Consider the following 16,003-nt stretch of genomic DNA (forward strand, 5'->3'; position numbering starts at 1 on the left):
GCACACGATGGGCAGGTGTTCCTTACTGAGCAGCCGGCCCTTACTGTGGGGGGACGCCGCCTCTGTGCTGAAGGGGCTCACACTGGGGACAACAGGGCACAGGTTAAACAGTTAAACCATGCACACACGCACGCACACACACACATGCACGCACACACACACACACACACACGATGGGCAGGTGTTCCTTACTGAGCAGCCGGCCCTTACTGTGGGGGGACGCCGCCTCTGTGCTGAAGGGGCTCACACTGGGGACAACAGGGCACAGGTCAAACAGTTAAACCATGCACACACGCACGCACACACACACATGCACGCACATACACACACACAGACAGACAAACAGTTCACCTGGTGAGTACTAGTATAGAGACAGGGCCTCCACACAGGCCAGTGGACATGTCACGAGTTATATGGACACCTGTCCAGCCATGGAGGGGAAGTGTGCCTTGATAACCGACTCAAACAAACAGACAGACAGACAGGCAGGCAGGCAGACAGACAGACAGACGGACAGACAGCTTCCTCACCTGGTTAACATAGAAAGCGCCTCCACACAGGCCCGTGGACAGGTGACCAGCTGGATGGACACCTGGCCTGCCATGGACGGGAAGTGTGATTTGATGACCGACTCAAACGTGGAAGTGAAAGTTGAGATGTCCGACTGTTTGGAGCCGAAGATGGAGGATCCCTGGTCCAGGATGCTGCCGCCATGGAGCACCTGGACAGGGAATAAGGTCAGGGTCAAAACATCCTGATGGTACATTGTGTAGAGTAGGTTCCTGGTGCCACACGTGTGCATGGAGCTAGGCACTGAACACTACAGCTGCACATGAGTAGTGTAACATCAGGAACAGGTACTGGACCAGTCGGACGTCTAGATACAGGTCCAGACATGCACCTGTACCCATACTTTGACAAAGTAGCCTGTGGTCTTCAACAATGAAAGAAACATGAATAGCAGTTGCAGGATATCTTTTTAGACCCAATGGATGCTTTAATTTCAAATCAAGGATGGTTCTGACTTCAATGCCCGTACATTATTGTTATTTCCAGTGCTTAAATTTCATCTTTGTGGTAGGAAAAACACATCTTTAGTCTATAGGTAGAAAAAGAAAAGTTATAGACTTGTGTAAGTCTATTCAGGTATAGTTTTTTTACCTTTTTTTTGCAGTTCCCAGTCCTGAAACAGAGCCGTGTTATGATGATAGATAAAAGCAGTTCCCAGTCCTGAAACAGAGCCCTGTTATGATGATAGATAAAAGAAAGTCAAGCCTCACCAGAATGAGCAGGTTGCAGGGTGCGGAGCTGGCCGCTTGCGACGAGGACTGGAGGCTTGTGGGTAATCTCTGTACGCTGTGTGGCTCTTCCTGCTGGGGAGAGGGTATCCCAGCATGCTCCTTGGTTCCTTCTTGCATCTCAATCAAGTCATCTGTTCAAGAACAATGTTTCTTTCTTACACTTAGGCAAACCAAACATAAGTTACCTTAAAAAAAATTGAAAATCCATCTCGGATATCCAGGATGCTATTAAAATACTTGTTATAACAAAGATGTGAATATGACAAAATAGAAACTTTTATAAGAGTTATTTAGGCTTTCAAAAGAATTTTGATTATGTTTTCAAATCAACAAACAACTTAGGAGTGACACAAGAGTTGCCGACACCGCATGACTACCTTTCTCCTGTGGTTTGTCAGGTGTCTCTGGCGGCATGGCAACCATCTCCATAGCTACCATCTCCTCCGAGCTCCACTTGGTCAGCAGCGTCTCATCCAGGACATCTGCAGAAGGGACACATTCAATCTTAGTGTTGTCACTGCATAATAATATATATTATATACATGCCGCATCTATATTACTTGTTGGTTCCTATCAGAATAAATTGCATTGGCTGCACTGATTGTATCTGCAAAAGGGACACTTTCAGCTTATTCTGCTTCTTTGGAGAAAGACTGCGCCTCGGTGCTCAGTTTCAGGGAGTGAATACAGTCAGGTTCGAGCTGATTTAATGCTAGATAATAAGATGAGAATCAATAGAATAAATTTGTTTGGCCTAATCTGTATATATCACTTAACTCCACTTATTATTTATGTAGGTCAGCAGAAATGAAATTCATTGTCCAGTCATATGTTGGAATCCCTTCATGGTAGTTTTTGTTACACTGTATTGTCCAGTTCTTGTATCTACAGTGCAGCTTAACATGTTTTTCTAATAAAGTTTGTAGGAAGGGGGTGACAGAGACAGACAAACAGACAGTGGGAGTAAAATGAAAAACAATGATAAGAACTATATCATATTGAACAATCCAATTTGGACATTCTTTTAGAAAAAACTTGACACTTAGAGGGTTTGACCATACAAGAAGTGTTTCAAGACATAGACACTGACAGTATGAGTAGTGTTTCAAGACAGTCAGATACAGGCAAAGACACAAGACACACACCTGGCGATCCCAAGACTTCTAGGCCTGCCGGGAAGACGGCGGGACAAAATGGACAGAACGAATGAAGACTCGGAAAATAACACCTTAAACACCATATAAGGAACTACACAGAATAAGGTGATATCAAGATCAACACACAAAATAATGTAGTAACACAGATATTACAAGGGACAGGACTATATATGCATATGGTCACTCACAGACAACCCCTACTCTTGCTGGCGACAAAACTTTTAAGCCACACCATCTCAGTTTTGTGGTTCTGGGACTTACAAGGACAACGACAAAGTCTGTACTTTACTTCACACAGTTGAAGGGAGTTCTACTCCCAGCCCTAAGACTATTCCTCCAAAATTTTACTCCAAAATGTTCAAGAACCAGGGAAATGAACTGGTGTGGCCGTGTCTAAGAAGACATCAGGTCTGCTTCCCGCCCCCCTGACTCCTGACTCACCCTGGGCGTCAAAAAACTCCTCGTCCGAGCTGGAGTTCTCTGAGTCCCGCATGATGCTCTGGAATCTCCACTCGAAGAAGTTTCTACTCTCACAACCTACATCGAAAAAACAAGACGATCAGAGATGGCAGACTTCACCCCCTTACTCATACAGCTTTATAACCCTTCCAGTCCCACCGACAAAATTGATGATGTATGGCAATGCTATATTGTGGACATTGGGAATGGGGGAAACAAACAAACCCATGCATGAACGCACACACACACACAGAACAAACACACACACAACAGACACACTCACACACACGCACGCACACCCCCCCCCCCCCACACACACACACAATCAACAAAGATACACACAACAGACACACAGACACACACAACACAGACAGACAAGCCAGAAACAATACTCCACTCCCACCCTTGCCAAACTGTTGTCTAATGTAGCATTAATGCCAGAAATACATATGCAGCACTAATGCTTGGTTAGTGCACACTGCCATGGTAATTTCATGGTAATTATGGCTGTCCAAATACCAGTCCCTCAATGTCCTTGCAGCAATGCCTTGGACCGAGGCTTGAACCAATTAGCGAGCGTGTAGTGCGGCATTAATGCTACATTAGACAACAGTTTGGCAAGGGAAGTTCTTACTGACCATTAGCGCTCCTGTTCTGCGGCGCAGACCGGGATGTTTCCGTGGCCTGCAGGGTGCTGTCCTCAGCGGGAGGCTGGAAGTCCCCGTCTGTGGTACGGAGGGAGGCTTGAGGAGGAGCAGGTTTCATCTCCTCATCTCGCTCCTGTCACAGGAACATCACAGGAGGATTCTTAGTATGAAACTTAGCTTCACTGGCAGAGGAAATGCCTCACATTTACAGTCAAAACTGTCCAAGAAAACCACTCAGGGGACCACTAGAATCTGGTCTATGTACATGCACACAGCCCTTATGTAGAGGTGGTCACTTGTATACAGATTTGTCTGCAGCAGGGCTCGAAATTTGGGGGAATAGGTGCACTCATAAAAATCTAGGTGCACAGAAAGAATGTTGGGTAAATCTCTGAATTCTTATCCAGTTGTAGAGTCTGAATTCTCTTTATATATTGTTTACCTGGATGTCTAATCTTCACAAATGTACACATTTAGTACAGAATTGGTAAGGCTATCCTCACCGAGACTGTGCTGTCCATGCTGTTGCTGCTGCCCTGTACCTACCAAGACTGTGCTGTCCATGCTGTTGCTGCTGCCCTGTACCTACCGAGACTGTGCTGTCCATGCTGTTGCTGCTGCCCTGTACCTACCGAGACTGTGCTGTCCATGCTGTTGCTGCTGCCCTGTACCTACCGAGACTGTGCTGTCCATGCTGCTGCTGCTGCCCTGTACCTACCGAGACTGTGCTGTCCATGCTGTTGCTGCTGCCCTGTACCTACCGAGACTGTGCTGTCCATGCTGTTGCTGCTGCCCTGTACCTACCGAGACTGTGCTGTCCATGCTGTTGCTGCTGCCCTGTACCTACCGAGACTGTGCTGTCCATGCTGCTGCCCTGTACCTACCGAGACTGTGCTGTCCATGCTGTTGCTGCTGTCCTGTACCTACCGAGACTGTGCTGTACATGCTGTTGCTGCTGCCCTGTACCTACCGAGACTGTGCTGTCCATGCTGCTGCTGCTGCCCTGTACCTACCGAGACTGTGCTGTCCATGCTGTTGCTGCTGCCCTGTACCTACCGAGACTGTGCTGTCCATGCTGCTGCCCTGTACCTACCGAGACTGTGCTGTCACTACCAACTCAGAATGGACTGAAAACTGCAATTTTTGATTGAATGGTTCTGAAACGGATTTGCCTTATTGTTATCGGGTGTTTACAGGAGCTGACTGGAGCCATTCTTTTGTTCACTTCCAGCCTGATTATGCAAGAATATGAATGGGATCTGATGTGTTTACTTTGCAACAGAAAATAATAGAAAGTTAGCTTCTTTTAAAGCCAGACAGTTTTCACACCTCTGGCAGGAGGTGACAAGCTGCTCCCATGTGTGGCTGGGAATACCTGTGCCCCCCAGCGTGATGCCTCTTTGTCACCTAGGTGCGAACTTGGTTTTCAATCTCTGCCAGGCCCCTAGCATCTACATAGAAACAATGGGCCCAAGGGGAAGCACTTGTAAGACCCTTTAAATTTTTTGAAACAATTGGCCAGCCTCTTTCAATCAAAAATTGCAGTTTTCAGTCCATTCTGAGTTGGTAGTGTGTCCATGCTGCTGCCCTGTACCTACCGAGACTGTGCTGTCCATGCTGTTACTGCTGTCCTGCCGGTGCATCTTGTGGGCCAGCGCCAGCTGTGTCTCCTTCTCCAGCCTGCGGATGTCGTCGATCTGCAGCCCTTCCCACTCATCCTGCCAGCACCAGGCCTGACGATGGGCCTGCAGCATCGTCTTCCTTAGAGCTGCAGAGGAACAACATCATAATCACTAACCACCCTAAACCTCCCCCTACCCACTCCAACCCTAACTGCAGCCCCTCCCACTCATCCTGCCAGCACCACGCCTGTCTGTGGGCCTGCAGCATCGTCTTCCTTAGGGCTGGGGATCAACAACATCATAATCAGTAACCACCCTAACTCTACCACTCCCCCTACCCACTCCAACCCTAACTGCAGCCCCTCCCACTCATCCTGCCAGCACCAGGCCTGTCTGTGGGCCTGCAGCATTGTCTTCCTTAGGGCTGGGGATCAACAACATCATAATCACTAACCACCCTAAACCTTCCCCTACCCACTCCAACCCTAACTGCAGCCCCTCCCACTCATCCTGCCAGCACCACGCCTGTCTGTGGGCCTGCAGCATCGTCTTCCTTAGGGCTGGGGATCAACAACATCATAATCACTAACCACCCTAAACCTCCCCCTACCCACTCCAACCCTAACTGCAGCCCCTCCCACTCATCCTGCCAGCACCAGGCCTGTCTGTGGGCCTGCAGCATTGTCTTCCTTAGGGCTGGGGATCAACAACATCATAATCACTAACCACCCTAAACCTCCCCCTACCCACTCCAACCCTAACTGCAGCCCCTCCCACTCATCCTGCCAGCACCACGCCTGTCTGTGGGCCTGCAGCATCGTCTTCCTTAGGGCTGGGAATCAACAACATCATAATCACTAACCACCCTAAACCTCCCCCTACCCACTCTAACCCTAACTGCAGCCCCTCCCACTCATCCTGCCAGCACCAGGCCTGACGATGGGCCTGCAGCATCGTCTTCCTTAGGGCTGGGGATCAACAACATCATAATCACTAACCACCCTAAACCTCCCCCTACCCACTCTACCCCTAACTGCAGCCCCTCCCACTCATCCTGCCAGCACCAGGCCTGTCTGTGGGCCTGCAGCATTGTCTTCCTTAGAGCTGGGGATGAACAACATCATAATCACTAACCACCCTAAACCTCCCCCTACCCACTCCAACCCTAACTGCAGCCCCTCCCACTCATCCTGCCAGCACCAGGCCTGTCTGTGGGCCTGCAGCATCGTCTTCCTTAGGGCTGGGAATCAACAACATCATAATCACTAACCACCCTAAACCTCCCCCTACCCACTCTAACCCTAACTGCAGCCCCTCCCACTCATCCTGCCAGCACAAGGCCTGACGATGGGCCTGCAGCATTGTCTTCCTTAGGGCTGGGGATCAACAACATCATAATCACTAACCACCCTAAACCTCCCCCTACCCACTCCAACCCTTACTGCAGCCCCTCCCACTCATCCTGCCAGCACCAGGCCTGTCTGTGGGCCTGCAGCATTGTCTTCCTTAGGGCTGGGGATCAACATCATAATCACTAACCACCCTAAACCTCCCCCTACCCACTCCAACCCTAACTGCAGCCCCTCCCACTCATCCTGCCAGCACCAGGCCTGTCTGTGGGCCTGCAGCATTGTCTTCCTTAGGGCTGGGGATCAACAACATCATAATCACTAACCACCCTAAACCTCCCCCTACCCACTCCAACCCTAACTGCAGCCCCTCCCACTCATCCTGCCAGCACCAGGCCTGTCTGTGGGCCTGCAGCATTGTCTTCCTTAGGGCTGGGGATCAACAACATCATAATCACTAACCACCCTAAACCTCCCCCTACCCACTCCAACCCTAACTGCAGCCCCTCCCACTCATCCTGCCAGCACCAGGCCTGGCGATGGGCCTGCAGCATTGTCTTCCTTAGAGCTGGGGATCAACAACATCATAATCACTAACCACCCTAACTCTACCACTCCCCCTACCCACTCTACCCCTAACTGCAGCCCCTCCCACTCATCCTGCCAGCACCAGGCCTGTCTGTGGGCCTGCAGCATTGTCTTCCTTAGGGCTGCAGAGGAACAACATCATAATCACTAACCACCCTAAACCTCCCCCTACCCACTCCAACCCTTACTGCAGCCCCTCCCACTCATCCTGCCAGCACCAGGCCTGTCTGTGGGCCTGCAGCATTGTCTTCCTTAGGGCTGCAGAGGAACAATATCATAATCACTAACCACCCTAAACCTCCCCCTACCCACTCCAACCCTAACTGCAGCCCCTCCCACTCATCCTGCCAGCACCAGGCCTGTCTGTGGGCCTGCAGCATTGTCTTCCTTAGGGCTGCAGAGGAACAACATCATAATCACTAACCACCCTAAACCTCCCCCTACCCACTCCAACCCTTACTGCAGCCCCTCCCACTCATCCTGCCAGCACCAGGCCTGGCGATGGGCCTGCAGCATTGTCTTCCTTAGGGCTGGGGATCAACAACATCATAATCACTAACCACCCTAAACCTCCCCCTACCCACTCCAACCCTAACTGCAGCCCCTCCCACTCATCCTGCCAGCACCAGGCCTGGCGATGGGCCTGCAGCATTGTCTTCCTTAGGGCTGGGGATCAACAATATCATAATCAGTAACCACCCTAAACCTCCCCCTACCCACTCCAACCCTTACTGCAGCCCCTCCCACTCATCCTGCCAGCACCAGGCCTGACGATGGGCCTGCAGCATTGTCTTCCTTAGGGCTGGGGATCAACAATATCATAATCAGTAACCACCCTAAACCTCCCCCTACCCACTCCAACCCTTACTGCAGCCCCTCCCACTCATCCTGCCAGCACCAGGCCTGACGATGGGCCTGCAGCATTGTCTTCCTTAGGGCTGCAGAGGAACAACATCATAATCACTAACCACCCTAAACCTCCCCCTACCCACTCCAACCCTAACTGCAGCTCCTCCCACTCATCCTGCCAGCACCAGGCCTGGCGATGGGCCTGCAGCATTGTCTTCCTTAGAGCTGCGGATGAACAGAATTAACTAAATTTGACAAGAACTGACAACAATAAGCTACTGTGACTGTAACTGCCCATCGTCTTCCACATGGGCTACAGATGAGTCAAGATAAAGAGCAAGATTTAGTTTGTCTAGAGAAGAGACTACAGACCAGGCTGTCCTAGTGGAGCAACACTGTCCTTGGATAAGAACTATCTGCATCATCCTGTGGACCTCACAGCTGCCACAGCATATGCCCATTCCTGCTATCCTAGCGGACTGGCTTGGTGAAGAGTGGGATTCGCATGGTGCAGCATTGATCTCATTATCATATCAACATAAAAAATGTGGGCCTGATGCGGTTGCCATGGAGACTTACCGACATCGTGGATGAACTTCTCTATCTTGTTCTGCATGCCCCAGTAGCGGAACTCCACTTTGCACAGCTTGTAGGAGCACATGATGTCCTGGGTCTGGGAGTCTGGGTGGCAGGGAAAAATCTATCATTATATTATGTATGTCATTTTAAATCACATTAGTTATTACATTTGTATCAGAGGCTAATCTTTGCACCTGATAACATGAAGATCACAAAATCTTGATGTCATCAATGATGTTGGCCATCTCCGTCCGGCCTACTTCCTTAGTTTATTCTCAGAAATATAAAAGTAAAAGTTCACCAAGTCTTAGAGGATAACAAGAAAACAAAGAGCAGGGAAGAAAAATTCAAGCTGAGGATCGCAACATTTTTATTCCCTGAAATTGCATGTACCAAGTTAAGGACTTTCTCCTGTTTTCATACTGATTTTCTAGTCCAGCAGTAACTTTTCTAAAGTCGAGAACCAACAAACTGAATTGAAATAAAACCTGGTGTTCTCAGTCCTATCGTTAGTCACTGACGAAAGACAGTGGATACTGTCTGAAACGTCTGACTGTTTCAAAATCTTATCCAGTTGCTTGAGTAATTATTTTTGGCGTATCTTATTACCTGGATGTCTAACCTTCATCAACGTAACAAACTGAATTGTTTTTAGATACAGCCTGACCTTGACATTTCTGTTTCCAGTCCGTCCCGAGCGGTCCCCGCCCAGTTTTGACAGACTTGTACAGCGCGGGGTCCTCCTCTAACTTGTAGTCGTGAGCCGGAAGGTCGTCCTTAACTACGTCTATAACATCTGCAGAAGCAATATCAACGATGAGAGAAATATCCTTTATACTTATATACAAGATAAGTTCCCTAGTTTTAAATATATAAACAGCACTGAAAAATTCCTATTTATAATGAAACTGAACAAACCATGTATTACGAGTTCCATATCTACATACATCTACAATTGCCTTATGAAGCGAGAAGAAGTCGAACCTGTAAATAGTAGACAAGACTAGTATAGATTAGTCCTATTAGAGACAGTAAGATATCACATTATATTACGTTATATTATCACCACTGTATGTAGTCCTTTGCTTATCACCATGACCTGTACTTAGCTTGTTTAAGCATAAATGTACAATAAAGGTCTTTCATCCATTCAATACAATCATGGTGCATTTCATTTAACAGTGGGAGAATGAATGAATGAAATCAATGATGAAAATTTGCAGACTCGAGTCTGATGTTGCATCTTATAAAATCCCCAGCTATTGCACTGTGTATGCAAAGTCATGTGTAAAAGACAACTATAGATTAAGTAAAATAATCTATTTATAAAGATATGTTTAACTTGATAAATTCATTAGAACATAGCAAATTTCATTCATCACAATAAAGTAAGTGTTGATTCTACACCAGAGGAATAAAGGTAAATAAAGACTGAGGTAGAAGATTGTGAATGGACTGATTCAACAGTAAGAAAAAATGAGAAATGTTCTGGGCATATGGGCCTTATTCAGTCTTAAACTGTAATATAAATTTACTACAACACAACAAATCTTGAGGAAAGGGTGATATTGCATATCTGATTCAGAGAAAAATTCACAAGAATCTGAAAAAAAAGGGTAACATAAGAACCCACCCACCTACTATCCTATTCCTTTTCTCAGCTCCGCTCAAGTTGAACACGTTGTCCTGCTTCCCTCCATCGGCGCAGTACTTCGTCTCGATCTCCAGGTAAAACTTCTCGATGAAGGGACAGGTGTACCGGGTCCGGGTGTAAGGGTACGCGTTCCATGCCTCCTCCTCAACACGCAGGGCCGCCTTAGGGAGGATGGACCGGAACCAACCTGTAATAAACAACACAAACATCACATATACAGGTGTACCGGGTCCGGGTGTAAGGGTACGCATTCCAGGCTTTCTCCTCAACAAGCAGGGCCGCCTTAGGGAGGATGGACCGGAACCAACCTGGAATGAACAACACAAACATCACATATACAGGTGTATCGGGTCCGGGTGTAGGGGTACGCATTCCATGCTTCCTCCTCAACACGCAGGGCCGCCTTAGGGAGGATGGACCGGAACCAACCTGGAATAAACAACACAAACATCACATCTACAGGTGTACCGGGTCCGGGTGTAGGGGTACGCATTCCAGGCTTTCTCCTCAACAAGCAGGGCCGCCTTAGGGAGGATGGACCGGAACCAACCTGGAATAAACAACACAAACATCACATCTACAGGTGTATCAGGTCCGGGTGTAGGGGTACGCATTCCATGCCTCCTCTTCAACACGTAGGGCCGCCTTAGGGAGGATGGACCGGAACAAGCCTGGAACAAATAACACAAACATCACATCTACAGGTGTACCGGGTCCGGGTGTAAGGGTACGCATTCCAGGCTTCCTCCTCAACACGTAGGGCCGGAACCAGCCTGGAGTGAACAACACAAACATGAACAAACAACACAAATACGACACACAGGTGTATCTGATTCTGGTGTAGAAATAGACATTCCACACTTCCTCTTCTCGAAAACTCCAAGATGAACCTGGAACAGACAACATACAGAGCCGACTCAGGCAGCATGGACCAAAACCAGCTTGGAACAAACAAAATATTAGCACGAACCTGGAATACAACACAAGAAAGACATGCAAAATAATGCATTTTGTAATAGGAGCAAATGCAGGTTGCACGTTGCAGCTGGTTCTGTGCACATATGGCATGTAACAAATCAGATAACAGAAACTGATGTGTTTTGCCAGAGAGCAGTTATACCGGCTATAGTATAAAATACAGATACAAGCCCATACCCGGGATGTGAGTTCCTATATGGTAGACTTTCCTCGTGTACATACCCGGGATGTGAGTTCCTATATGGTAGACCTTCCGTGTGTAACGTACCCGGTATGTGAGTTCCTATATGGTAGAATTTCCTCGTGTACATACCCGGTATGTGAGTTCCTATATGGTAGACCTTCCTCGTGTACATACCCGGTATGTGAGTTCCTATATGGTAGACCTTCCGTGTGTACATACCCGGGATGTGAGTTCCTATATGGTAGACCTTCCTCGTGTACATACCCGGTATGTGAGTTCCTATATGGTAGACTTTCCTCGTGTACATACCCGGTATGTGAGTTCCTATGTGGTAGACTTTCCTCTTGTACATACCTGGGATGTGTGTTCCTATGTGGTAGACCTTCCTCGTGTACATACCCGGTATGTGAGTTCCTATATGGTAGACTTTCCTCGTGTACATACCCGGTATGTGTGTTCCTATGTGGTAGACCTTCCTCGTGTACATACCCGGTATGTGAGTTCCTATGTGTGTAACATACCCGGGATGTGAGTTCCTATATGGTAGACTTTCCTCGTGTACATACCCTGTATGTGAGTTCCTATATGGTAGACCTTCCTCGTGTACATACCCGGTATGTGAGTTCCTATGTGTGTAACATACCCGGGATGTGAGTTGCTATATGGTAGACCTTCCTCGTGTACATACCCGGTATGTGAGTTCCTATATGGTAGACCTTCCTCGTGTACATACCCGGTATGTGAGTTCCTATATGGTAGACCTTCCTCGTGTACATACCCGGGATGTGAGTTCCTATATGGTAGAATTTCCTCGTGTACATACCCGGTATGTGAGTTCGTATATGGTAGACCTTCCTCGTGTACATACCCGGTATGTGAGTTCCTATATCGTAGACCTTCCTTGTGTACATACCCGGTATGTGTGTTCCTATATGGTAGACCTTCCTCGTGTACATACCCGGTATGTGAGTTCCTATATGGTAGACTTTCCTCGTGTACATACCCGGTATGTGTGTTCCTATATGGTAGACCTTCCTCGTGTACATACCCGGTATGTGAGTTCCTATATGGTAGACTTTCCTCGTGTACATACCCGGTATGTGAGTTCCTATATGGTAGACCTTCCTCGTGTACATACCCGGTATGTGAGTTCCTATATGGTAGACCTTCCTCGTGTACATACCCGGTATGTGAGTTCCTATATGGTAGACCTTCCTCGTGTACATACCCGGTATGTGAGTTCCTATATGGTAGACCTTCCTCGTGTACATACCCGGTATGTGAGTTCCTATATGGTAGACTTTCCTCGTGTACATACCCGGGATGTGAGTTCCTATATGGTAGACCTTCCTCGTGTACATACCCGGTATGTGAGTTCCTATGTGGTAGACCTTCCTCGTGTACATACCCGGTATGTGAGTTCCTATGTGGTAGACCTTCCTCGTGTACATACCCGGTATGTGAGTTCCTATATGGTAGACCTTCCTCGTGTACATACCCGGTATGTGAGTTGCTATATGGTAGACCTTCCTCGTGTACATACCTGGTATGTGAGTTGCTATATGGTAGACCTTCCTCGTGTACATACCCGGGATGTGAGTTGCTATATGGTAGACTTTCCTCGTGTACATACCCGGTATGTGAGTTCCTATATGGTAGACCTTCCTCGTGTACATACCCGGTATGTGAGTTGCTATATGGTAGACCTTCCTCGTGTACATACCCGGGATGTGAGTTGCTATGTGTATAACGTACCCGGGATGTGAGTTCCTATATGGTAGACCTTCCTTGTGTACATACCCGGTATGTGTGTTCCTATATGGTAGACCTTCCTCGTGTACGTACCCGGTATGTGAGTTCCTATATGGTAGACCTTCCTCGTGTACTGCCCGCTGCCCCCCGGTCCTTCCTCATACGGCTCGTTCACCAGGATCTCAACCCCGTTTCCCTCGCCCTGGCTCTCGTCTCGAGACTTTTTCTGGAGGAAACAATAAAGATCTTCTCATTCAAGTCTTCTGAACATAAATTTAGAGAAGGAACAAAATAAATGATCTGTCTGGTATGACGTGAAGGTTTCACCAAAACTGGGCAATCTTGTATGCTGTATATTGTATGCTGAATATACCCCAAAGTCAAGTTCAATGAAAAGTGCTTTTCTTTAAAGTCAAGTACCTCTGTTTGTAAATATCATACGGGAATAAAGATACCATGACATGTATATGGGACAAGTGAGACTTATCATTTGATCAGACTAGCTACAAGTCAAAATAGCAAGAAGACTCAAATTTAATGTTTTAATTCTATACTAGTAGTTACCTGTATCATGTAGTTGTGCTATAATGTGATACTACCTGTATCATGTACAGTAGAGCGATGTGGATTACCTGTATTCTGTATCATATACAGTTGCGCTATAATTTAAATGAGTATGATGTGATATTACCTGTATCATATACAGTTGAGATATGTGATATTACCTGTATCATATACAGCTGAGCGATGCGATACTCCTCCACACTGAGCGGAAGCGCGATCCGGTATTCCTTAATCAACATTCCTGAGGCTGGTCAGCAGCTTCCTCACACAGACAAATGTAGATTCTGCCAAAAAAATAAAACTACTTTAGTATTACTATCATATGATGATAATGTTAATACCATAAAGTTTGAGGGGATTTTATTTCACGGTAGGGAGAAAATAGAATCGTTGAAGTGTTTTTAACTAAAATTTAAGTTCATGGTTGAAACAAGCGAGTGGGCGTGCAGGAGACAGAACTAGCATTCCGTGATAGTTTTAAGTTTGCAGTGAAGAGGTCTCTGCGAAAATTGCAAACATAAAACCACCCAAAATATTCATGGCAACATGTGAAGAATGAATGCAAAGCTCAAGTGTGTCACGCAGAAGGGCAATACTACCTGTTGAACAATACGGGCATAGCTACGATTTCACTCACAATTTGTGTTAGATGTAACATAACTCTGAAGTAGGGATAACAATCTGTCATATCTGACTTCCTTCTGATAAAGGTCGCACCAATTCAGTTTGTTCTCGAATCTGATAATAATAATGCTAAACTGGAAGATCTACATGAAAACAGAGTCTGAGGGAAAAGTCTGTACTTTGGTACACACAGTTTCAGGGAGTGAATATATAGTCAGATTCGATTTTTCCTCCAAGCCAATCTATTTCCATTTTTTTCCTTGCTGATTTTGAGCCGGAAAATTATATGCGAAACAAATAAATGAATGGTTATGGCCTAATGGAAGAATGTACCACATAACAGGGACATGCCTTAAATGCACATGCGTCATTGTGTCCTGTCAGGGGTGAGGATAAATTGCTTCGTGTGAGAAGCCATTTCTAAAAATCGACATGTCCCATCGCTGAGTTACAGGAAGAAGAGGCTGCCATTTCCTATCCGAACATCTAATTCATCTGTGAGGCTATTTGACAATCACTCTCCTAAAAGCCGGTACACGGTTCAAGCTGTGCATGCGGTGTGAGATACATTGCAAGCAATATGTTATGCTACTAGTATCTGCCCTTACGACAAACCAAACAAGTATCATTTGTATCATATCAAGCATGATCTAAACATGAGCTGTTTACAAATTAAGGTCATTCACCTTTGACCTTGCGCATGAACAGTTGAAACAATGAACTGGCTTATCGAATTCAACTGTGTATTTGCTAATAATTCTCCTTCTGTGGGGGTAATATGTTCGAGCATATGTCGGGACGGAAAACAGTTACTATATCATTTTGAGGTGTTCTGATGTCAGAAAAACATAGCAGCAAAAAAGGCTACAATCCCCTCCCCATATCTGCTTGGAGATGTGGTTACCCAGTATCCACACATAGCCAACAGGCGGTCCATAGTGATTTATGGGCGTCATAAAATAATCAAACACACCGCCTGAGGCACATTCACGACATGTACAGGTGTGCTTACACCTGAAGACGTAGATTTATCAGGGTTAAGGTTCCTTCTACCCCGCAGAGCTCCTTAAAGACGCCGGCTAACGCTGATTATTATCCACTCAACAGGTGGTGCGGGATTTATGAGTGACACCGGCGCTGCATGTTACTGTAATGTCCGAACCCGGCATTTAAACACACACCAGCCGATCCTGACTAAAGTACAGTACAGGGGGAATTCCTCACATATCCCGATGTAACACGTTTCTGTGCAGTCTGTGTTTTCTAATCTCTGACGTATTTTCCAAATCTGACAGCCTCCCGCCCAACGGGAGAACGATTAGCGCGGACCGCGGAGTGACATGGCAGGTGATTTTTATTATGGCTCCAGGATTGACCCGCGGAAAGGCTGCGACAGCGGCCGGCCGGTGGGACTTACCTTCTCTCGGCGTCGGCGGGGAGAAGTCGAGGGTTGTGCCGACGGGAATCAGCCGCAGAGACCGCAGATGGAGCCGATAGACCGGTCTTGTCGGCTCCCGAATCTTAGCAGTGACCCCGGCGATCCATCACGGCCGCCATGTTGACAGGAAGAAGATTAATGCGCGCCATGCGGAGTTGATCAGTACTGCAGCTAAGCCGCTCGTGAAGATATCCTAATCTCCAAGCAGATGTAGGGATATGAAATAGTATTTTTCTTACTAACGGGCTTCTCAAATAG

General features: G+C 47.0%; 1 protein-coding gene across 1 annotated transcript in view; it reads right to left on the reverse strand.

The window, feature by feature from the left end:
- Positions 1-15,875, reverse strand: part of LOC136427413 (membrane-associated phosphatidylinositol transfer protein 1-like) — a 27,742-nt gene extending 11,867 nt beyond the window's left edge. Inside the window, exons 1-12 of the mRNA XM_066416247.1 lie at positions 15,725-15,875; positions 13,845-13,967; positions 13,213-13,345; positions 10,189-10,392; positions 9,219-9,347; positions 8,552-8,653; positions 5,163-5,332; positions 3,556-3,697; positions 2,900-2,995; positions 1,679-1,783; positions 1,281-1,432; positions 531-721 (exon numbers count right to left, since the gene is read on the reverse strand). Of these exons, the coding sequence (XP_066272344.1) occupies positions 531-721; positions 1,281-1,432; positions 1,679-1,783; positions 2,900-2,995; positions 3,556-3,697; positions 5,163-5,332; positions 8,552-8,653; positions 9,219-9,347; positions 10,189-10,392; positions 13,213-13,345; positions 13,845-13,922 (1,502 nt within the window). The 5' untranslated portion in view covers positions 13,923-13,967; positions 15,725-15,875. The remainder of the gene's footprint in view (positions 1-530; positions 722-1,280; positions 1,433-1,678; positions 1,784-2,899; positions 2,996-3,555; positions 3,698-5,162; positions 5,333-8,551; positions 8,654-9,218; positions 9,348-10,188; positions 10,393-13,212; positions 13,346-13,844; positions 13,968-15,724) is intronic.
- Between the last annotated feature and the right edge of the window lie 128 nt (positions 15,876-16,003).

The sequence above is a fragment of the Branchiostoma lanceolatum genome, chromosome 1 (genome assembly GCF_035083965.1).
Source record: "Branchiostoma lanceolatum isolate klBraLanc5 chromosome 1, klBraLanc5.hap2, whole genome shotgun sequence".
Taxonomy (NCBI): domain Eukaryota; kingdom Metazoa; phylum Chordata; class Leptocardii; order Amphioxiformes; family Branchiostomatidae; genus Branchiostoma; species Branchiostoma lanceolatum.